Source organism: Corvus cornix, chromosome 1A, assembly GCF_000738735.6.
Source record: "Corvus cornix cornix isolate S_Up_H32 chromosome 1A, ASM73873v5, whole genome shotgun sequence".
NCBI lineage: Eukaryota > Metazoa > Chordata > Aves > Passeriformes > Corvidae > Corvus > Corvus cornix.
In genome coordinates, this window is record NC_047057.1 from 2,536,087 (window position 1) to 2,559,733 (window position 23,647).

Sequence of the window (23,647 nt, forward strand, 5' to 3'; positions counted from 1 at the left end):
CCTACCACCAAGTGGAGCATCACACTGTTTGTCATCTTCCATACTGTTATTTTTTTATTTGCGTCATCTACCTGGCTATTTATACCACAGTGGACACGTGTAGCCTGAATTTTGCAACTGCCTAAAGATGTCAGTGACTGAGCAGCACAGGGAGCACAAAGACTTCGTCTGTCACCTGATGCACCTGACAGTTTGGTCACTAGACATGGTTTCAGTCACTGACATAGATTTTCTCAGATGACATCACCATGGTCCAGAGAGCTGAAGTGCTTTAAATAAGTGCAACGACTGCCACCTTGCTCTTTTCCACCTGCCCAGCTTGGCTGACTGGTACTGAACAAGTTCAAAGGAAAAACAGGACCCCAGCTGATGCTGTGGGTTTGCTGTGGATGCAAGACCAGTACCTGTTCTGGTACCTAGAGCTTGAGGGAGTGCAGGAAAACAGCAGCCAGTGATTGCACAGCAATTCAGCTCCAGCCAGGCACCCATCCCACCATCCCTGGCTGCTCAGGTTTAGCTCCCTCACATGGACCCCAAAAATGGCAGCACGGTGCATAAACCCCGAATTTCTGCCAGATAACACACGGCAACATTTCCTTCAAATGCATTTTAAGCTAATAGGAACAAATAATCCAGAGCTGTCTCTGGAGGCTGCACAGCTGCATTTCCATACCACCACATCTGGGTTTAATAAGCCTTCCAGATAACCAGGCAAGGCCTTTTTTCATTCTTGTAGGTATTCACATCTACTGTGTGGCTAATGTTAGTGTCTCACCCAGCCACAGTGGCTGTGAGTTGAGTACAGCAATTTGCTTGCTGCCTCAGAAATAAAAAACCATCAGGAAAACCTGACCTTCCAACTCTTGGCAGAGCCTGATAACAAAGTATTCTCCCCCGGAATGCAAGGAGAGCTATTTACTGCCTTCAAATGATTTCCTGGGTCCTGAAAGGCTCTCTTGCTGCTGCAATTTCTTGACTAAGGCAACACCATAAGCTTGATTCTGAAAAGCAGTTGCCCTAAATAGCAAATATCAGGCAGCTCTGAAGAATCCAGAGTGCAAGAAGCACTGCAGTGTAGCTGAATTCTGCCTAAGTGAGCTCTTTCAGGAGTTTCTGAATGAGAAACTCTGATGACCTCACCACGGTTGAGTCTCAGATGTGCAAAGCCATCCAGCCCCCAGACTTCATTAGCATCCTTGCAGGCTGTTACTATCTCCAAGCACAGTGTTTCCAAAACATACTCCATTTCCTTGGGAGGTGACAGCACCAAAACACATGTTGATGAGCAGCAGAGTGAAAAGGGAATCTAAAAATTCCCCATGACTCCCCACACAATAACCAGATTTTTCTAGTTCTAGAATAGCATAGGCAAAATGCATCAAGTTAATTTTGTAGTTTAGCCCGGCCCACTGCTTTTTATTAAAATAATTTTAAAAAATAACCAAGAAACCTGCCAAAGGTTTGGAAGGGACCTTGAAGATCATCTAGTTCCATATAACCAACAAAATGACATTTCACAAAAATGTTTATGAGAGATTTGAGTCTTAGCAGCTTTAAAAAAAAGGAAAAAGACACACCTGAAAAAGAAAATTGCAAACCACCTTTGTTTCTATACCTGTGCTTTCTGATGAGGTATTTGCAGTGTCTTAGCAGGTATTCCTTCGAAGGTCGACAGAGCTTCAGAGACCAGAAATCATCTAATCTCATCTTTGGAGAGCAGGATTTACCAGGATTCCCTCCAAATAAGTAGTGAACCTAAGGAAATGAGAGGCAGATCAAAAAATTGATTGTGTACATCCACTGAACAAAGACAATTTACTATGTCAGCAGCTTTGCAGAGGTTTATTCTGGTGGGACAAACTCTGCCTTTTAGACAAGTTGCTCCATTTTATTATTAGCCTCACTTTGTCCCCTTGGAGATGAAGAAAGTTCTCTTAAACCATTTACATTTTAAGATAATAGTAGAGTTGTACTGTGAGAACATTACCCTAGCATATACCTAAGAGACTTATAAATAAACATCCCAAATTTGTGCAAACTCTTTCTTTAGGAAAAACCTATGAGCATGATAAATCCTTAAGCACTGACAAAGGGAGTGGGAAGTCCTAAAGATGCTCAGAGTAAAGTGACAGCAAGCCCAGTCCAGCATAACCTAGACTTACAGAGAGAGGCAAATTTCCAGAAGACTGGAAGTGTCACAAAAGGACTGTTTATTTCTTCACTACATTTTTCTTCCCATCATGTGGTAATTTCAGACTCTGAATTGTTGATATTAAACATGCTACAAAGGACCTTCAAATACTGAAGTCTAACAAGTCCAACAGGCTACCTTTCCCCACGGCTTTAAAAATAATCACTCAAAACAATGTATTCTGCATCCCACTGCTGTAGGCTCTCCTTATTTATATCAGAGGAGTTTAGAAAGGTCATTGGAACAGAGGTTTCTAAAAATAAGACTCTTCAAAACAAGCACATCAAACAGCTCTTCAGATAAAGCTGGGCAACAGCAATGATTTAGTAACCTTCAGAGTAACTCATAAAATACTACTCTCAGTCTCATGGTGCCTTACACTTAGAAGTAAAGGCAGAACAGTATTTACTTATTTACTGTATCATTACAGTGAAGACAACAAGCAATGCAAATTCTCCATGCAGAATCTGCACCCATTCCTCTTTAAAATCCCCCCTATTGTCAAAGTTTTGGGCTAGTTGGGTTTCCCAAATTTGATTAACATCCCACAGAATGCAAGATTAAAATATGTTTTTCTTTAACTCAGACTGTTTCAGACTAGGGAGAATTTTTAGAAAAATCCATGAAAGGTTCAGTAAGCATGTCACAGTAATTTAAATTCATGAGTTAATGAATTTATGAACCCAATGTGCGGGTTTGTGCTTTATCGGTTAATATGCACAAAGCTCTAAGTTTACTGAGCTGTCATATACACTAAACCCAATTTTAAGTCTATTTAAGTATGAATGTGTCCATTGGAGGCTGACAGTGCTAAAGAGCGTCAGTTGCTTCTGCAAAGTCAGGCACCTCTGGTTAGCTGTGATTAGTTCATTCGAACACACCTTTCCCTAAAAATGTGGGTAACTCTCTGTTCTCATTTAGTCACCAATAGTTGAGAGTAAATCCCTGAGGATAATGAATGAAGCTTTGTGTGCTCTGAAGCATGAGAGCAGCTCTCGTGTTTACTTCATATTGACATAAAAAGTAGCTTAGCACCTCCTTTTGAAATATGGGGAGTCAAATGGGAGCTACTCACCATATTAATCTGAACATTAACACTAAACTGAAAGCTATATTTATGGTACCATCTTTAAGGAAACAGCTATATCTTAAGGGCAAAAAGACTAAAAAAAAAAAAAAAAATCACCTCATACCTTGTGCAACTCATCGTACACCAGCTGATGGGCAAACCTTGGGCAGGGCTCCTCCTCCTGAAGGCTTTTACCTGGATTCTCTTTTGCTGCTTGGTCATTCTTATAGACACAAGACCTGAAATTCAAAGCAGTCAGGAATTATTAGTTGTACCTACAGGAAGCAGGAAAAGTTGCTGAAAGGCTGGAAGGTACAAATGATGTGTAATACCAAAGATTTTCTTACTTCTATGTTGTCCTCTATTATCCCATCCCATTCTTAGCTCTACAAAGAACCCAGCCAGCAATCAGAGGTCACCTTGGCTGAAAAGAGTCCTCAAGCACAAGCCAAACAGGAAAAAATTCAAGAAAATTATTTCTCATGAGCTTTGGGGCTCTCTTCAGACATTACATTATTTGCCTACAGAACTGTCAGCATGAAGTATTTTTTTATCATGGAAAAAAAACATCTTGCACCCAGTAGAGCTTTAGACCACGGATTACAGCAAAGGTGGTATTTCAGTCACTGATTTCCAAGCAGACTTAAGTTATAACTGAGAATTCACTTTTAAAAAACAACACTCACACCTTTTGAAGTGATCGACCCCACTTTAGAAGAGGCCTTGAACACAAAAACTCTGCCAGCTCTGGAAAGGAACAGTGGCAACAAGCTACCAAGCACAACTCAATGAACAAACCAGGAGATACTTTCTCAGAATGCACGGGGACTTCTCCACCACCATTCACATGCAGCAGTTTCCTCAGTTTCTAAGAACTAGCACCATGTACACTGCCATTAACAACTTACACTGGACTGAATTTGCTGCATTGGTGCTGAACCCTGGCCTTGAACCCTTCCTTACAGGAAAAGCCTTTTATAACTGCTCACTTCCCCTCATCCCCTGCACCTGGCTCCAATAAAGATGTTGACATGATTTCTCTCCCTCATTTGGATTATTGCCATGGTGCCTCTAAAGACAATGGGAAAAAGAGGTGCCTTAAGGGAACTCAGCTGTCTTCAACAACTTTCAACAGTTCCATGGTTAACAGAGCTTACAGAGTTCCCTGGGAGACAGGATTGCTTTCTAAAGAAAGTCAGTGAGGAAATCAGAACCTAGGACTTACCAGCTGTTCCTCACAATGTCATAAATCCAGAAGGAATTCCTTACGTTCTCTTCCCGCTTTTCCTTGTCTTTACTGAGCCCTGACAAGACATGGATTTCATTCAGTTCGGGATCAATGGTGGCCCTTTGAGTGAAACCTGTCATTGGAACTGAGAAAAGAAAATAAAAGTTACAGGCTGGAAACAACGAAGGATGCAGGAAGGGATCCAATCATCAGGCAAAGAGTTTCCCTCCCCCTGCAACTGAGCAGATCATCATCCAGAGGCCAACTTCTTCCCTGCTAAAGCCAAGTCCAACGCAAATTCTCTTCTTCTCTTCCTATCTCTGACTCTTGGAAGGAAAAAAAAGGCATTCTGAGAGCTGCTGTTTCCTAGGGAAAGATATGGATAGAGCTATTTGGGAGACTACCAGCTCAGAAATGAGGATTAAGTGCCTAACATAGAACTAAATGACCAGATGACCCTTACAAATATGAATGGAGTGATTTTGTTATTGTCTCATCCATAAAAGGAAGCATTGATTCCAGAAAGCTTAATCACAAAAGCTGGGAAACTCCAAAAAATTCAAGATGACCTCACTATTCTATAGCTCACAACCCTGCAGGACAAAGATGTCAAAGAAGCTTTTTGTATTTTCTGAATAGTCGGGGTGTAATCACCAAACTTCTTCTGTCCCACCTTCAGATTTAGAAATATGGTGAAATCCTGCAGATTCCAACAGTTTTCATCATAATTCCCTGAAAAAAAGGTCAGCAAATTTGTTTGGCAGCCCTTTTTGTTTGTTGTATAATTCCCCGTTTCCTGTTTCCCTAGGCAACCATCCTTCCAAAATGTATTTGTGAAGGGCACGTGATCTTTGTTTACAGATCCTGTTTGTCTCCTCTCTCTTTCTGGGTCAGTTTACAAAGGCTGGTAAAGGTTCCTGGCCTTCGGTCAAGATTTTGGCATGAAAAATTCTCAGAACTCTTGTATTTTGCAAATTCTTCCTTGTAATTAACTCAATTGCACCCACGGCTTAGAGCCCTATGTTAATAAACCATTTAATATTGCTGTTGGGGAATACACAAAATGGTATTTTGGAAACCCATTGTGTAACTGGTTTCATTCTCACGCTTCACTCTTTTCATTTGTTAGGCCAGGAAAGCAATAAAGGAATTTTAAAATTTTGAGTAGAATTTGGTTTTCTACAATTTTAGCCCCTAATGAAGAATTTAGCAACACCACAAAACCTAAGCATTTCTGAAAAGAAAAAATTTAAATGCTTAATTCTCATGTAAATTTAAATAGAAACTAGAATATATTTGGATAATTCATTTGCAGAGTCCCTTTGACAAAATCCTTCCTTATGATTTCACAGGAGGAAGAGGCTTTGGAGCCCTCATCAGCATAAACCTGTCTAGTCTGACCTCCAACTTTGCCACAAAGTTTTAAAGGAAAATTCATCTAGTTTATAAGGAAATGGGTAGTAAAAAAGAGAAAAAAAAAAAAATCAGGGAATAACACTGGCACAACAACAACTACACATCTTGTTTTACCTGCAAACCACAAAGAACTTGATTTTTAAATACAACAAATGAGGACTGTGAAAGTGATCCCATAAAGAAATTGAGAACAAAAAGACAATTATAGAGTAAAAATTGCTAATTTTTGAAAAGTATTGTGTAATGTGTTTGCTTGCATTGTCAGAGACTAAGTTGCTGACCCAGAAGGATTAAATTCAAGGCCTGTTTGAGACATTTCTGGCAGGAGAGCCACCTAAATTTGATCAGCAATGCTAATGCACATGGAAAATGTCTTTGCAACCCTATCTTCTGCTTTGAACATTTGAGACCATGCCGGGAATATTACATAAAAAAACTCCCATGCAAATCTTCAGAGCACTAATACCTCATTGAAATGAAAATTATTATAATCATGAGAAACAGGGCTGCTCTGTTACCACTGATACCCAAAGCATCTGAAACTTGTCTATGGAAGTCCCATCCCTCCTCCTGAAATGTTGTTAAATAAATGAATTTTGTATCTCGTTTATGCTCAATTTCCCGAAGCTGAAATTATTATTTAAATAATGAAGGAGGGAAAAGCTGCCAAAGTTCAGTGCTGGTGGTTTTTTTCCTCTTGATATTAAGAATAGAATTCATCTGCAGCAACTGCAATCAAACCCAGATTCAAGTCAAGTAATTTCAGGCTTCCCTCAGTTGTAAATCAATCCCTTCTTGAGACTGTTTGAAATGCAGGATTTCTAGAAAAGTATCAGAAGTATAAATCCCCACATTTACTAAGGGCCTAAGACGAGGTGTAACTTAAATAAACTCTGTGACCTATCTAAGCAACTGTGTAGAAACTGTATTTATGTAGTGCCTTAGGCTAGAAAAAGTTGACATCTGGTCTTTTGCAGAGGAGGACAAAATGAGAAAGTTGGATGCAGTATCATTAAAAAAACCCGTAACACAAATTTGATAAACAAGTCCCTGAAAATAAATAGACAGTAAGACAAGATACTACAGAGTGAGCAGGAGAAGCTGTGATGTTTTAAACCCAACAGAAACATCAAAAAGGTGTTTTCCAAGGAAGTCTGATCCTTGACAGAGCAAAAGGGCTCCATAAAACTCTCAGGACTGAAATACTTCCACTAGGGGGTAAGAGAGGTTCACCATCTGCAAGTGCAGCAGACTGGCAGGAAATGTTGGACAGAATTCACACGAGAATAGTTGGAATATTAGAGAGGGACACAGGATGGAAACATTGGAAAAATACTTGTGATATTTAGGTAAAAAAATTACACTGGGAAGGAAATCTAATTCTGCATGGGCAACAAAATGGAACCTATAAAAATGAGTCTAGTAACAGTGACAATAATTGATTGCTTCGGACATATCTTTTTTAATTTTAGGACTTGGGAGAAAAAAGTCAAATAACAAGGGGTGAGAACCAGAGCACTTCCAGATCTGTTATTTGCAATGTACTAGATCCAAAGGGTGAATGAAGTGGTAAGAAAGGCTCCATGCAAGTTCCCTCGCTTCTGCTTCTACACAGAGAGATGTAAGATCAGCTTTGGAGCAAATCTCCACCAATTCCACATCTTTCAGAGCACCTCTCAGGTTGGCCATGGGCAGCCAGCTCCAAGAACAACGCAGTGACTGAGGACTTAGCCCTGGGTGTTTTAAACACTGGCCCGTGGCTACGTGGTATTAACTTGGCTCCTATGACAATACATCACTTATTGAAGAGGAAAAGCTGTAGAGAGAAATCATTAAACACAACACAATCCCAAAAAGTCTAGGAAGATGGTGAATGCCTTTCCTGTGCTACTGAATGTTTTTTTCCCCCTTAATCTCATTAACCAGCCCAGAGTAGAAGGGCAGTAGCCACCTGAAAATAAGAAGTCTGAATCCTTGCTCAGGAACTCATTATTTTCATCCATTTTTACACAATAAAAATTAAAAGCTCATGGCCTCAATATTTGAAAACAACATTCACCCACAGAGGCCTGGAGTTCACAGCCAGTTCCATAAACAAGCAGTAATTCCCGAGCAAGCTCCGAAGTGATGCTGTGGAGCTCTGTACAGTGTAATTTCCATTTAAATACAACACATGGGAAAAGCTTTTCTCCGGAAGTGACACCTAATCATGGAACAGCCACGTTCCCACTACCATGGTCCCTGCTTACAGGGGTTTATGGATCACGGTGATCATTTCAGCCAGCTGAATATTTTTTGGCTTGTGTGTACGAACAGCTACAGTTGTTTCAAGCACAACCTTGGCTGCTGCCAGAATCAAAGCAAGAAAACAGCTTTTACACAGAGACAGAGCTTGCAAAGCAGGAAGTTGAAATTCATGGAATCCTAGGGTGGTTTGGGTTGGAAGGGACCTTGAAGACCATCCAGTTTCACTCCCTGCCATGGGCACGGACACCTTCCACTATCCCAGGGTGCTCCAAGCCCCATCCAACCAGGCCTTGGACACTTCCAGGGATGGGGCAGCCACACGGGCAACCTAAAGTCAAGTTTATGGTTACACAGACGTGGTTCTCATAATACTGGACAGAATTTCAGAAATTAAATCTCATCTCTTACATTTGAGGGGATACTACAGCCAATTTTTCAACATGCTTTGCAATGCAACAATGGCAAAAAAATATATACATTTATAGTCTATAGACCACATCAGAAGGATATCATTAAGGATAAATAAGGGAAGCAAGTTCACTGACAGGGCTTTAGTGTCACCTGAGTTATGAAACCCTCAGAAAATGTGACTGCCAATCCCAATGCAAGTGATTTGCAAGTATCCTCCCTCCTTGTGATGCCTCGTGATTAGAGAATTGGGAGAAAGCTGCATCACATGGATACTACTGCTCACCAGAACCTGGCACCTCCCGGTGGATTAATTTTTAAAAAGTGGTAGGTCTGCAAATTATTCCATGCCACTCCTTGTAATTCCTATAAAGCGGAAGCAGCACCGCCCCCAGAGTTTAATGGAGCAAGTCATGGTGAGTGATAGCACCAGGCCAGCTGTTGACACAGCAAGATAATGATTATCCTCTTGGATTTTTCCTGATGAGACTGCATCTGGCAGTCGGCCAAGGAGCAGCTAAGGAAACCATCTGAACAGTTTGGTCGTCATGTTGACAAAGCAACAATCCAATGTCCAACACTCGGCTCTCTCTTGAGATTTTGGAAAAAACCAGTAAATCTGAATGGAATTCTGAGCAAAGCAACTCTAGGATCTGGTGACTGCCTGCCCCCTTTCTCATCCTCACAGGTAGAAGAAAAGATTTGGGGATTGGTTCAGAGAAGCACCTCCCAAGATGAAAAGCACATAAGGTCCCTCACAAAACAAAATGCTTCCATGGCAAGGGATGTGCTGGCCACTGGCAAGACTTTACCTGAACACAGGCAAAACATGCCAGGTATCACAGAGAGATGATGAAAATGGGATACTCAGGCTGCCTGTCTGAGCTGGATCCCAGCCAAGCTGAGCCAGCTGTACCATCTATTTTGATTCATGTTTTTCTGACTTTGCCTTGTTTCCTGGGCTGGGCTGTGTTGCCTCTGTCCGTGGTACTTATCCATGAAATTCTCCATCCATCAGGCGCACAGTTCTGTATGTGAAATGAGCACCTGCTCAACAAGAGACCTGGGAGCTTCACTGGTAGCTTAAAAACTATTTGTAGGCTGCCCTTAAGAACCACTTCACCATTACAAGAAACCACAAGAACATTTAAGGCTTGCTCACATTTGACTTTGGAAGTTACTCCATGCCAAGGGATATAAGATGTTCTGCATCCTCTTGCAGAAGCAACTCCCCCTCTGAGCAGGAGCTCTGACACACCACCTGAGTCAGGGCCAGAGGGGATTATCACAGGAACCTTGACCACAAGTGTTGCCATGAGCTCCCTCAGGCTGAAATGACTGCCCAGGATTAGTCACGGATTGAGCATGAATAGAGTCAGGAGAGCTCCCAGTCCAGCCCTTGGGGACACCCAGGACTGGTGGCATCTCCAGATCACCCATATGCTTCAGGTATGCGCCATTTTTGTTTGTTGGGGGGGGAGGGTTTGTTGTTTGTGTATTGTTTGTGTGCTTTTTAAAGCAATTAAAAGTATAAAACTGCTCTAAAAGTGTCTGCCTGTCCTTCAAATACAAACTCGATTCAACAGTACTAAAATTCCTCCAATTTGTACCTCTGTTGTCTTCCTTCGCATCCAACACATCATCACAGTTGCATGTCTAAATTTGTCAGAATTATGTCTTTCACTTCAAATTAAGAAAATTTAAGTGATACTTATCACCCATTATTCCCAAACACACCAGCCATCCAAGGAGTTGGTCACAGGATCAACATCAGAGACACAAACAAAAGCAAAGAAATGCTGAACAGCATAAATATCTCACCCAGAAGATGAGAGCAGCAAAATCAACATACCATTACCATGGTTTTATAGCACTGCAACAACTCTGTGTTACTGATAATCCTTATTATCCATTTCACTACTTTTTTAAAAATCTCCCTACTCCACGAGATATTTAAACAAATGCACAATTAAGTTCTTTTAGAAAGGGTAAAAATCAAAATAGCACCACTAAGAATAGAACTGAATGCCACATGCGAGCCAGGAACAAAATGTAATCATGGGACTTTATAGGAACATTTAGGTCAGGCATCCTCAACTTGACTCATCACACTGAGCAGCTTAAAACTTCACAGCGACCAGGCAGGCAATCACTTTGTTCAGACAGATCAAAATGGTGTATCACTACCTAACAAGAGCACAATAAAGACTTGCTTTTTTTGGGTGAAAACAGTGCTGTCAACATTTGCTGTCTGAACGTAATAAGCATTTTGTTCTCTTCCTGTTAAAATGCAAATTATCCCAGCATTTTCTTTCAAAAGCGATGGAAACGTTCAAATCTGTTTGTTTACTTTCTACACACAGGAGAACAGTAAACCAAAAAAATCTACTCGTGAATTATTTCCAGTGAGTCATTTTCTTATTTTAAAAAAAAAAAAAAAAAAAATCTTCTATTCATCACTTCAGGGCCTCTGGGAATGGGAAGAAGGGCTAAAAACTTACTTCATTTCTCTTTTACTTCACTGAACTTTGCAGTTCATGTATGAAAAGCAGAGCTCAGTGTCCTGACAAACTCTATCTTTAAATCTGAAGTAGATAAAGGTGTCAGCTTAGAACATGTTTTCAAGCTTCTGCCTATGAAGACACATAGCTTGAAAAGATCAAAATGGCAGAATGCTACTAATTTCCTGAGGAAAAAAATGAATCAATTCTTTAAAAGCTCTAAGGACAACAAAGGGAGCATGGGTGTGTGCACAGCAGCATCAGGCAACGTTCACCTGAATAAAGGAGACTGTCAACAATATGAGCTGGTTCTTTCTTGGAAGCACTTGAGTAAATAAATGACTCCAGAGAATTAAAGCTTGGGTACTTTTCTCCAGAATTGGCGTAACTAAATTAATGAGCAAACAATAACTCGTCACCATCAATAATTCACTTCAAAAGTTCAGCAAAATTATTTGCTAAAAGTTAAGCCTGATCAAAAGGAGAAGGGCAGCCTAAATTCAAGATTAATTACCTTCCCGGGGTTTTTAGTAACTGGAAGAAAAGAAAACAAGATGTGAACAAGGACTGAATATACATAAAATGAGAAATACTCATAACTTCTGTCCCATAGTGGTACACAGTGCAACTCAAATTTCAAATTCTGACTTGTAGGATGAAAATCAGGGTATTTGGAACAGGGAAATGATGTGCTTATACATGCAGAAATGCTTTTCAGGAAGAAAGGAACATTTTTCTCTGTCATTTGAGGAGAAAAGGTATGAAATCGGTTCTTTATGGTTATGTTACAGGCCTTCTGGGTGTTTTTGAAGACTTCTGTCATACAGAAGTACACATAGGATATGTAGCTCCAGTGCTATGAATCACACAGAACTGAAGCCTTGCTCCCTCCTCTTCCTTTTTTTGCCCCTTTCTGATATTTATTACAAATATAACAGGACAACAGATTGGTCTCATTTTTCTAGTCAAAATGACTTTTGTCCCTCCACTCCAATTCTCTGTCTCTGAGCACCCTACCTGCCTTTCTGCAGCTTACCTCTATCTTATAGTAATTTTCACTTAGTGAAAACCAGAAAAATAAGAATTTGCTTTCTCCTTTCCAGGTTTTAAGACTTTTTTTTTTCAGCTTTTTTTTTTGTCTTTGCTGGAGTTTCAGAAGAGGTATTTTTACTTCTTACTTTGCTGGGCTTTTTTTTCCTTTTGAGGTGCTATGTGGTTTCATGCATCAATTATTTGTACTGTGCTCAAGAAGGGGAGTGTCAAATGACAGAAAGAACAGAAGAGCTGGCATAAGTTTAACCTATATTCTGTGCAGTTTACTTGGGTGTGGAGGGTTAGTTAAGGATGCCAACCTAACCTCACAGGTTGACCCTGGCCTTTCACTTGCACATCTCTCCTTTTACAGTATTTCATCTTTCACAGGGTATTTCTCATTTGTAAAAACAGAAAGAAATGATTATGTAGTTTTCCTCTTACCCATCCCTGAATCTTTCTTTGTGCCATCTGAGATAATGTCCACGTGGTCACTGTCCACATCATAGCTGAAGAAGTCATTCAAGTAAGTCTTCGATCTCTGGCCACCAAATACGTATAAGCAGCGATTTTTCTGGAATGGGGGGCAGAAAAGAAAAGTCTTTTTAAGTTCAAGACAGTATGCTGGTCAACTGTGATCATTAACAGAAATATTTATCATAGAATCAGAAGTGACATTAAAGCCCAGCCAGTTCCAATCCCCTTCCACTATCCCAGGTTGCACCAAGTCCCATCCAACCTGGCCTGGAACACTTCCAGGGATGCAGGGGCAGTCATTAATGAATCAAAGAGGAACAGAGATGTCTCTTCTAAGTTTAAAATCATTGCACACAAGTAACTGCTGCAGCCCTGCCTCATCCAGCTTTAACTGATGCTTTAACTTCACACCATTAAAGCAGCAGCACATCTTTCAAGTTTATTATTAAGGAATTAACAGGCCCTGTCTCTAAAAGCCATCATAAATTCATTGTTAAAAACACAATGGGAACAAAAGACAGACTGTAGGAGAAACCATCCAGGTACCAGCAGATTACTAAATTCAGTACAGGCAAATGGCAAGGAGCAAGCCAAGAATAACAGGTTTATTGCTTCTTTCAAGTCTGCCAAGTGGAAAGTCCGTAAGAGGCAGATTATTTTTCTTTCAAATGGTTGAGAAAACAGAAAAGGACTTAAACTTCCATGACCTGTGCTTACAGAAACCAGTATTCTTACATTTACCACAGGCACCTATTTGAAAGGTCCTCAAGGCCCTGTGCAGAATTTTGTGTGGCAATATGTTTTTCCACAAGATTTTAAAGAACCATTCAAAACAAAAATAAAATTGAAAGCTCTGAAAGCCCAGTATTCACTATAAAAATTCTGATCTTTCACTTGAAAGGGGAAGAGAAATAAAATCAGCAATTTCTTCAAATTGGTGGGTTTTGAATTGGTGGTATTAGTAAATATTTAAACATCACATTTATTTTAATTCTCCTTAATTCTCTTCTCTTAAATAGACATGTGGTTGATGGACACAGCTGGAAAGGCAATGGAAGGTGGTTTTTAATACCCAATACAGAGTAAAATGCTACATACACCCCACCCCTCTGCTCCTCCATGAGGCTCTGGATGGAGTGTCCATAACCCCAGCTGTTTACAGCTGCTCAGGACAACAAAAAGCAGCTTGATGCTCCAGCACCAAGGGCTCTGAGGCCTGTGCAACTCAATGCACACCCAGTAAGTCCCATTCCAGTAAAAACAAAGAGTATCTACCAGATCAGAAGCTTCTAAATTCCTCTACTAACTTAAAAAGAACACATTTTTGGGTCAAACTGAACCACAGCCTTTGGATCTACTCACTATTATTCCACTAAAATCAACTCCTTTAAATTCACCTTGATTTTCACTTGAAATTTTATTCAGTTGAGTCATGAAAGCTCCTAAACTTGAATTAGCACCTGCTGCACTTACTAAAGCAGCATCAGAATGTCAGCAAACATCAAATTAACTGAGACAACACATCGCTCAGGAGATTAAAAGAGCTCAAAACTTGCAAGAAAAACCAAAACCAGATGTTCTCCTTCACGTCAGACATCATAAATCAAAGTAGGGTGTGGATACTCACAGAATGGAACAACATGCAGTGTCCTATCCGGGACTGGATATCCTCGGGTCCGGCATTGCAGGAATCCTCCCTCAGAAGTTTCCACGTCTGGCACTGACAGTCGAAAGCAAACAAGCCACTGAACTGGGGCTCACTGGCTCTGCTGTCGTCCACACTGCCATTGCAGGTCAGAATTCGGCCTCCAAAGGTGTAGATCATGTGTTTTTCAGAATCCATGCACATCTGCAAGAACCAGGGAAGCAGTTTTAAGCTGGCACAGCAAGACCTGAACACTCTGATCTAATCTTAAACATGCCTCTCCTGCAAGCAGTGCCTACTAAGTTAAGACACTGCTCTGCACATTTCCTGAGCCTCCAACCAACAGGAAAGGACACACAATTTCATGGTTGTCAGGTCTTAATCTCATAAAAGAAATTTAAAACACAAACCTAATTTCTATATGCCATTTAATATGCCAAAGAAAGGACTAAATGTACCCTTCATCACCTAAAAAACCTGCTGATTTCAGAGAAAAGTACTTGAGAGTCTTTCACAAGGATTCATAGGGTTCTTTTCCATAGATCCATAGTTTCCACAGAAAAAATCCATGGGGATCTTTTCAAGCTACATCCTTATAGCCAGAGAGTTAACAGAGTATCACCTTTGGCAATGGCTGAGCAAGGAAGAAATTCAAAACTGCTGCTAATTCACTGCCCACCACTCAACTGAAGCAAAAATCAGCCTGTGATTTGTTATTGTGATTCCATTCCAAGCACACATTTACTGTTACCCCCATTACTGGAACACAAAGTAGGGGCATAACCTGGCCAAAGATTCCTCATGGAATATATTTATATATTTAACCCTCAAACCTGAACTGAGCTTATGGCACACAAGAGAAGCACTGCAGCATAGATCAAACCAAACCAAACTCCCTGACTCCAGGTGATGTTTTCAGACAAAGTGCAAAGCAGAGGGTTACAGAACACCAGAGGGGGAAAAAAAAAGCAAACCAACAGACAAGATTACAGTAAGATAGAGATGCTACTCAGCAAAGCCTACTCAAAACACTTCTAGTGCAGCACATTTCTGAAGGTTAAATAAAAACTGAAATTACAGTAGGTGCTGAGGGAGAGAAGAGGAAGAGCTGTAGATTGAGAGAACTCAGTGAGGCCCCTCTTTCCTGAGAGACAGCACAGGATAAAAAGGAATCGTTTCAAGAGGAAAACAAGGTACCCAGAGTAGCCTTGCCAGCTGACAATTTCCTTGTGCCTCTTCCCCAACACCTGAGAGACTGGCATTGGTTATTAATAGAACAGAAAGACTGACTGGCTTTTGTTCTGCAGACATGGCGTATCTTTAATTTTCGGTGTCAGCAGAAAGGCACATTGTGCTGGCAAACAGCAGCTTTGGTTACAAAACAGCCAGTACCAATAAAAGCAGATCTTGGGCTGCTTTAAAAATGAGTACTGATGTGCTGTTTCTTGGCGATGCTTCATTTAAAAAAAAAAAAAAATCAATTGAGAACAAAATACCTTTTTCAAGTAGACAAAAACCACTGAACACAACATAAGTAAAGAAGTTTTCAATTTGAACACGTGGACAGATGTGACTTTTTAAAGGATTAGTAGCCATTCCTCTAAGGTGTTTCAATCTTTACAACTCAAGCACATTCTACAGTTCTTAAAGTAACCAGCTTGGAAAGAATCCTGCTCCTGTGTTGGCCTCATTCCAGCAGCTTGCTTGGAGTATTCTTCCAAAGGTACCAATACACAGCTTTTCAGGTTGCTCCCCAAGGCCCTCTGGGCAGGCAGGTCTGCAAACCCAGCTCAAGGAGACTGATTAAAACCAGATGAACTGTGCTTTGAGCTTTAATAAAACGTGTCTTAATAAAATGCATTTGTCTGCAAAGGTTTTTATGATTCTTCTGACTCAGTTTGATTAGAACACCAGCATCCAGTGGCGTTGAGCAGCAATGCTATTAGGATTTAATTGAGTGCTCACACCCTCCTCATCCCTGCTCTGTTACCTGGTGCAGCACCTTGAAATGGCAGAGACTAGATCGAAACTGACTTTTAAACACTGAGAACTTGCAGTAGGAGGATGAGTGTGGCTGACCTGATGATCAAACACCAGCTTGGGGCCTCCATCTGCTGCAGTGTCCTCGCTCAGCAACATCCAGGTGTTGGTGTCGATGTCGTAGCGATAGAAGTCGCTTTTCAGGGACTTGCTGTTCCTCACGGAGGAATCCAGGTACCGCCCCAGGGTGTATATCTGCCGTCGCTGGATGTCAATGCACATCTTGTGACAGGACCTGGCACTGGGACCACTCTGAGAAAGGAAAGGACCACAAAAATAAGGAGAATAATGGATTTAATATTGCTCCAGGTAGGTCGCTAAGGGAAAATAAGTATTAGCAGCAACTAGAAATCCTTGGGGAATTCAGGAAAATCTGCTTGCAATCAAATACAGGATTAATATATAAATAGCTACAAGAGCACATCCCATAACTTCTGTCCTTTAGAAAGACACCAGCAAAAACCTTAATGTGTTTGTCACAACAAACTTATGATTTGAACCCCTTTTTGTCAGATTCCTTAGAAAACAGTCAGTTTCTCCCAGAAGTGATTCTCAGAGGCGTGTGAAAACTACTTGATCTTTTAAAATAACAGAAGTCGATGCACATGAGAGGCAAATTAAGATGTCACAGCCTATAAATAACTACACAGGAAGAAGATTAAGAAGTGCTCTATTACAAGAGCCTCCGTTTTATTAATAGGCTGTTTTCTAACAGATCATAAGCAGACACTCCCCCAAGCAATCATATCCCATAATGGCTCTGGGAAGGTAACAAAAGCACTCCCTGTCCTTCACAAATAGATATGGACCTCCCAGCCTCCATCTAAAAGAAAGTTTCCCACGGTAAGCAGCATTGCCCTGAGTTATGATCTTCAAGAGAAACACACAGAGTGCCCCATGTCAAATTATTATGGGCTTAATCCATCCAGGAGTGCTCAAGTTAAATCATGAAGTAATTTATTCAATGACATTATGATGATGATACACAGTCCTGGGCAGTTTCCTTTCTGCTTCCCAAATCTCATTCTAAGGGCCTTCATACTCTTTTTCTTGAAGCATGAGAGTGATATTCTGGTACTCCAAAACATTAGAAATGAAGATGTACAAAGCCTTATGTGCAAAATATCAGAAAAAAGAAAAACATCACAACCTGAGTGTAGATCAATTCTATAGTTTGACACAGTTGGGTGACAGGACACAGAGAATGGCTTCCCACTGACAGAGGGCAGGTTTAAATTAGATACAGGGAAGAAATTCTTCCCTGTGAGGGTGAGGAGGCCCTGGCACAGGTTGCCAGAGAAGCTGTGGCTGCCCCTGGATCCCTGGAAGTGTCCAAGGCCAGGCTGGACAGGGCTTGGAGCAACCTGGGATAGTGGAAGGTGTCCCTGCCCATGGCAGGGGTGGCACTGGATGATCTTTCAGGTCCCTTCCCACCCAAACCATTCTGGGATTCTATACCAAAAAATCTATTAAAAATTATTGAAAAGTAAAGATTAGGCAAGTAGGCAAGGATATAGCAAATCACTAAAATCATTATTGAAGACTTACAGTTAAAGAAGAGTAGCCATATCACACCAAATAATCAGCACAATAGTTGCTCCATGTGCTACCAAGTACTGCCTTATGAAAAAATCTGCATAATTGTACCCTTTCACTCAAATTCTACTGAAATTTAAAGTACACTAATGGAATGCACATCACTAAATTGCCTAAAAGAAGAAAGGAAGCATTACATCTTTGTTGTCAAAAGCCTGCACTATTCATGTTACAGAATTCAATTTCTTGATTAGGCAATGGTTCCAGGAAACTGTTTACAGTAACTCAAAAGACCATGTGAAGAGGTGAACTGAATTGTTCATATTTGGTAAATATGAAGCATTATGTCGGCAATGATTACAGCTTTGAGGATTAGTTACTTCATGGCAATTAAGATAATTTTCTTTTCTGAAAAAAAAAAAAGTACTGATAGCAGTGAAGTATTAGCATAAAATCCTGAAATGCAGCAAAAGCTCATTGATTGCCTTTGGTCACGTGGAAGAAGATGACACAGAAGGCAACAACACAATTTACTTTGTTCCTAGAAAATACAAAAACAGTATCTTGCAGAGGGCCCTGTTCCAAACACACAGGGGAGTACCTTTGCATGTGAAGCACCAACCTGCACACACACACAAAGGCAGCCCCTGGTTCACAAATAAGTCACCCCAGTGTGCAAAGTCCATCCCAAGCCATGGAGCTGGGACACTGAGGGATATGGCACCAGTCCTCTGCCAATGAGCACGTATTTGCCTTGGCACAGCTGCCTTGTAGGTGAGATGTGAGGACCCACCTTGCGCTTTCTGAGCCTCCCCTCTGGCACGTCACTGCAGTTTTTTAATTGAACTGGACAATTTAAGAATCATCCCCTACTCCCTGACCTCTATGTGGACTAAATTAAATCCTCCCAAACTCATTCAAATGATGTCTTTGGCACTTTCAAGAGTAAATCTCCAATTTAGCAATTTCCAGACCCTGCCTTGCCTCAAAAAGCTACATCATCAACCAAAATTTGTCTGCGCACAGACACAAGGCTGAGACACTTCACAACTCAACTCCCATTTCAAGGCACTGGCACCAACAACACAGTTGCTACACTAAATATACAACATACAGATTTCCTATGACTATTTTAAAATGAGAAAAGAATTCATGAAAAATACCTTTTTTCTTGAATTACATCCTGGCCACATCTACTTTTTTAAAGATCTCTTAAGGTATTAACATTCCATCTCTACAAACACAGAATCTTCATCACCTCAAGCTCACTCAAGAACTTCACCAAGTTGCAGAGCCTGCCATAGCATGAGCTATCTCTTGTAATACAGGAAACTTCATCCAATTCAAAATTTGTTCTCAAAGAAAACTGGAGTTCTGCCCGCACACCACTCACAAGATCACATGGAACCTGCCAAAAGTTTCCTCCTTAGCCTACATGTTTACCAAAATGAGTAAATAACTCCATTAACAATGGTACACGCTAGTTTGACATTTGAGGCAGAAAAGGGGGAAGGTCTAAACCTGTGTTCACTTCTGAGTTCAGCTTGACCATGGCAGTCCTTGCAGTTCGTATGTACTTCAAGGAGGGACACAATGTCCATTTAGAAAGACACTGCAAATGAGTAAAACGCTTCAAGGCACATGTGATGAATCAAGAGCCCGTGGGTGGCTATGAGTGTTCATGCAAAGCCGTGTGCTCCACGTGGTTACAACAGCAGCCTGTTGTTCACAAAAGGAACACACTGCCACAACTTGTCATGGACACAGCAATCCAGTAAATTCAAATGGGAAAGTTTGTTGATTCCACAAATGTTCAAAGAAATCTGACCCTTTAAAAACAACTAGTGAGAAAAACTGGACCATGACAGAGATGACTCTCTAACCTAAGGTTGAAGAGATCAAGCATGGCTAGAGGGCAAAGGAACAAACTTCTGTCTCCCTGCCAGGATGTAGCCTGGTCATGATCCATGAGTTCATGTCCCAAGCTGAGTGGATCTTAATAGAGATCTCTACACCCTTCTTCAAATTCAGGCCTTAGCACCAAGTCACGGTTTTGATCAGCTGCTTCTGTGGTTACCTGAACTCCTAACAAACCCATGCAAGACTCCTCATCTCTGGAAGTGTTCAAGGCCAGGCTGGATGGGGCCCTCAGCAGCCTGGCCTAATGGAAGGTGTCCTTGTCCATGGCAGGGAGGTGAAACTAGAGGGTCTTTAAGGTCTCTCCCAACCCAAATCATTTTGTGATTCTATGACTCAGTGCTTTACTTTAGATCTGGTTTCTTCTAAGTTGTTGACACATGAAATCTACATTTTTGCAGATGAAGTTTCACGACCTGATTGACTGAGGTAGCAGAGGTGTCCCTTCCCAAACAGAGCCCATCTTCCGTAAGACTCTAAAAGTCACATCCACCAACAGCACCCAAACGACCTGAACAAACACTGGCTCTGGGGACTCCTTCCAGTTCTCATCAGAAAGCTACTGGCAGACATTCTGCAGAAACCCCACGTGAAAGGGGCTTGTGACTGGGCTAAAATGGCAAGCAGTGCGTTGCGCTGCTTTGGCCTGTGCCTCAGCTGCTGCCAAGGCTGTGATGGCAAGAGGAAAGCATTAGCATATCACATTTCTAACCTACAGGACACCAAACAATACCAAAAACGACTAAGCACAGGCACTGCTGGGTTTGTGTGGGACTCAATAAATGCCCACACAGAGCCAGGACTGACCTGAACAAAGTGGCTCTGTGCCACCCAGCTCCACCATACAATCGGCAGAGCACAATAACAGCTAAAACAGATTAAACAGCATGTGCAGAGTCCCATTTGGAAGTGCTACAAAATACCAAGCTTTATGCCCAGCTCTAAGGCTCTTCCTCAAACAGGTTGGTGTTGATGCAACTTCTCTGGTCTCTACAACACAGATAAACGTCCTGGTGAGGGTGGGATGGTGGGGAAAGGAAGACAGTCTGTATGGTCAGGAGCACTTAAGACAGGCTTTCAATCCTTTAAGCACCCAGGGCCAAATAGGATTTTTAGGTTTCGTCAGTGCTACACGAAATTCAATTGTGCAATGCCAAGTGAATACACAGTATACTTTATGAAAAGCCTTCTCAACATGCTAAGCCACTTTATAAAATCTAATTAGAGCTTTCTTCATTTAACTTGCAAATGCTGAAAGCAATTATCCCACTTAAGGACTAACTTACAAAACGTTTTCAAAAAGCAACACAACAGCACCGAGAGACAACACCGCCTCCTTAGAATAATTGATTTGTTCCTATACAGGGGAGAAAGGATTGGGACTCAACTCCTTAGGGTAGGGTCTGCTCAAATCATTATTTATGCCAGAATCAGCAGGCATCATCTTAGCAACAGCATCCTGGCATGCTCCACTAAGGCACAAACATGATAGCTTTCATTTTTTGGTTTGTTTTTAAGTAAGTGTCCTATGAACCTCCTTTAATGTGAACATGACCGCAGGAAGGCGGTTCCACTGCCCATCCCAAACAAAAACTGGGGGAGCTTGGCTTCTTCTGGTTATCATAACCTTTTGCAAATAAAGGGGTTTCAGTTGCAAGAAAAATCTGTTTTATTCAGACCAATCCAGATGAAAAATCTCAGGAGCAAGCCTGGATCCTGTTCAAGAGTCAGGGAAATACAAACAAAGAACAGCTGACTAATTCTCCGTTCTTGGTCCTGTAAAAGACTGAGAGGAATGTGAACACTGCCTCCAGTATGAAGTTCAAAAATAAGCATCATGAGGTAAATGCTCTTGTCCTAAAGCAAACTAGGACGAGGACATAAAAAGACACAAACAACCTACTTTGTTTCCAGTCCTGAGAGCAGCCTGTCAGGCAACAAATAGTCCCTCCTGCCTACACACAACTGCAGAGATTAATTGCTCTCATTTCCCAGTTTCAGAGTATAATTCATTTCCTCCTCCACCCCTCCCCCCCCCCCCCCAAAAAAAGGGAAAGTTCTCCATAAACTTGAAAATGAAAGGAAATGCATATTATTCTTGGCATCAATTCAAGTCCATGTGCTTTAAGATTAGAGCTTGTTAGTGCTTTATCAATGCCGGTCTACAGCTAATAGCTCCCAAAATGTTTCATCTGAGCTGTAGCAAAGATTTGCTTTGCTCTAGCTGAGCACTAAATTCAGCAAGAGAAACAACTGCAGCCACACAACAAAATAGAACACTTCCATCCCATACAAGTTACTCACAGAAGGCATTTTAAGTTTCTCATAACCTAATGGCGCCAGGAACATAATAAAATAATTTAATCTACTGGGTTTTTTATGGTAGCATGGAGGATCTGGATGGCACATCAGCCCAGAACACAAACCAGAAGGAGCTGGGAGCTGATGTATCGTTCCCATCACCCACAAAATCACCGATGCTGTGTCAGGAGCACCAAACCACCAGAGCACACTCAGTCACACAACAGGAGCATCTCAACCATGCTCATGGACAGAGCAGCCCAGCATGGGCACATGGCGGGGCTCAGAGCCCTCTGTAAGGGTTTCTTCAACGTGAAAGACCCTCCCTTAAATAGCACATCCCAATTTCCTACTCTGTAGGATGGCAGAAAGCAGTTCCACCTGTGTCTTTTTATGTCCAAGACTTGACAGCTCCAGCAGTAGATTAAAACCCTTTGGATGTCACACAGGGTAGATGCAGCAAAGGACTGAATGTTTCTAGGAGCACAAAATGGGAGTTTAGCTCCAAAAAACAGATTCTGGATGCTCAATGTACACTCCATTCATTTAATTACTCTGCAAATAATCCCTGGAAGCATCCAAGGCCAGGTTGGATGGGGCTTGGAGCAACCTGGTCTGGTGGAAAGTGTCCCTACCCATGGCAGGGGTTTGGGATTAGATGATCTCTAAGGTCCCTTCCAACCTTCAACATTCCATGATTCTTGCCACTGTTTATAAAAATAACAGATATTCCAATTTAATTTTAAGGCTGCTTTACCAGTTACAAAGAATATTTCTGAGAATATGCAAATTCATCAACCATGGAATGGTTTGGGTTGGAAGGGATCTTAAAGCTCATCCAGTCCCACCACCTGCTATGGGCAGGGACACCTCCCAGTAGCCCAGGTTGCTCCAAGTCTTGTCCAGCCTGGCCTGGAACACTTCCAGGGATGGGGCAGCCACTGCTTCTCTAGAAAACTGTTATATATAATTTAAATATTTTCTGCCAATAAATGTTTTAGGAAGCCTACCAAATAGACCAGAATCTGTCTAAGAGTCATGATGCTGAAAACTCCTCAGGACCAGTACTGGAAAGCCACAAATTTACACAATTTTTCACACAGGAGAGTTAAATGTCTTACGATAAATACTAGGTTTGGATATCAAAAAGTTGTAATCAACTATTAATAAGTCCAGGCACAGCCAAGACAGGGAAGGCACCCTCGGTCAGGCAGTTGACACAGAATTTGAGCTATGGCTAATCTGCTTACTGGTGCCCTCCTGCAGAGATGCCACGGGACAGATTTACCAGCAAAGTCCTCTCTGGGCATCTGACTCAGACATGATGGAGCAGATTAAAGTCAGAGGCAGCTTTTAGCACACACTTTTGTGTGCACATCTCTTCAAGATGGGAAAACAATAAAATTAAACAGGATGAAGATTTTTTTTTTTCTCCCCTTCCTAAAAGCACACTCACATTTGGGACAGTCCTAATTTCCCACCGTTGATGCTGCACAGCCTTGAGCTGAGTCTGCCACAAAGAGACTTTCCCTGCTTAAGTTAGAATTAAAAAAATAAATGGCCTGATGTTCTATTTTTGAAAGACGGTTCAATAAGCTTATAAGTCAAATGATCAGGCTCAGAGATCATACGACACGAT

The 23,647-nt window shown here is 41.3% G+C and overlaps 1 protein-coding gene across 2 annotated transcripts in view; it reads right to left on the reverse strand.

Moving 5' to 3' along the window:
* The window catches only part of MKLN1 (muskelin 1), a 102,519-nt gene that overhangs the window by 19,961 nt on the left and 58,911 nt on the right, over positions 1-23,647 (reverse strand). For both annotated transcript variants that reach the window (XM_039571222.1, XM_019292238.3), the window contains 6 exons: positions 16,294-16,506; positions 14,197-14,418; positions 12,537-12,666; positions 4,486-4,633; positions 3,385-3,499; positions 1,616-1,755 (listed from right to left, as the gene is read on the reverse strand). In XM_039571222.1, the coding sequence (XP_039427156.1) occupies positions 1,616-1,755; positions 3,385-3,499; positions 4,486-4,633; positions 12,537-12,666; positions 14,197-14,418; positions 16,294-16,506 (968 nt within the window). The remainder of the gene's footprint in view (positions 1-1,615; positions 1,756-3,384; positions 3,500-4,485; positions 4,634-12,536; positions 12,667-14,196; positions 14,419-16,293; positions 16,507-23,647) is intronic.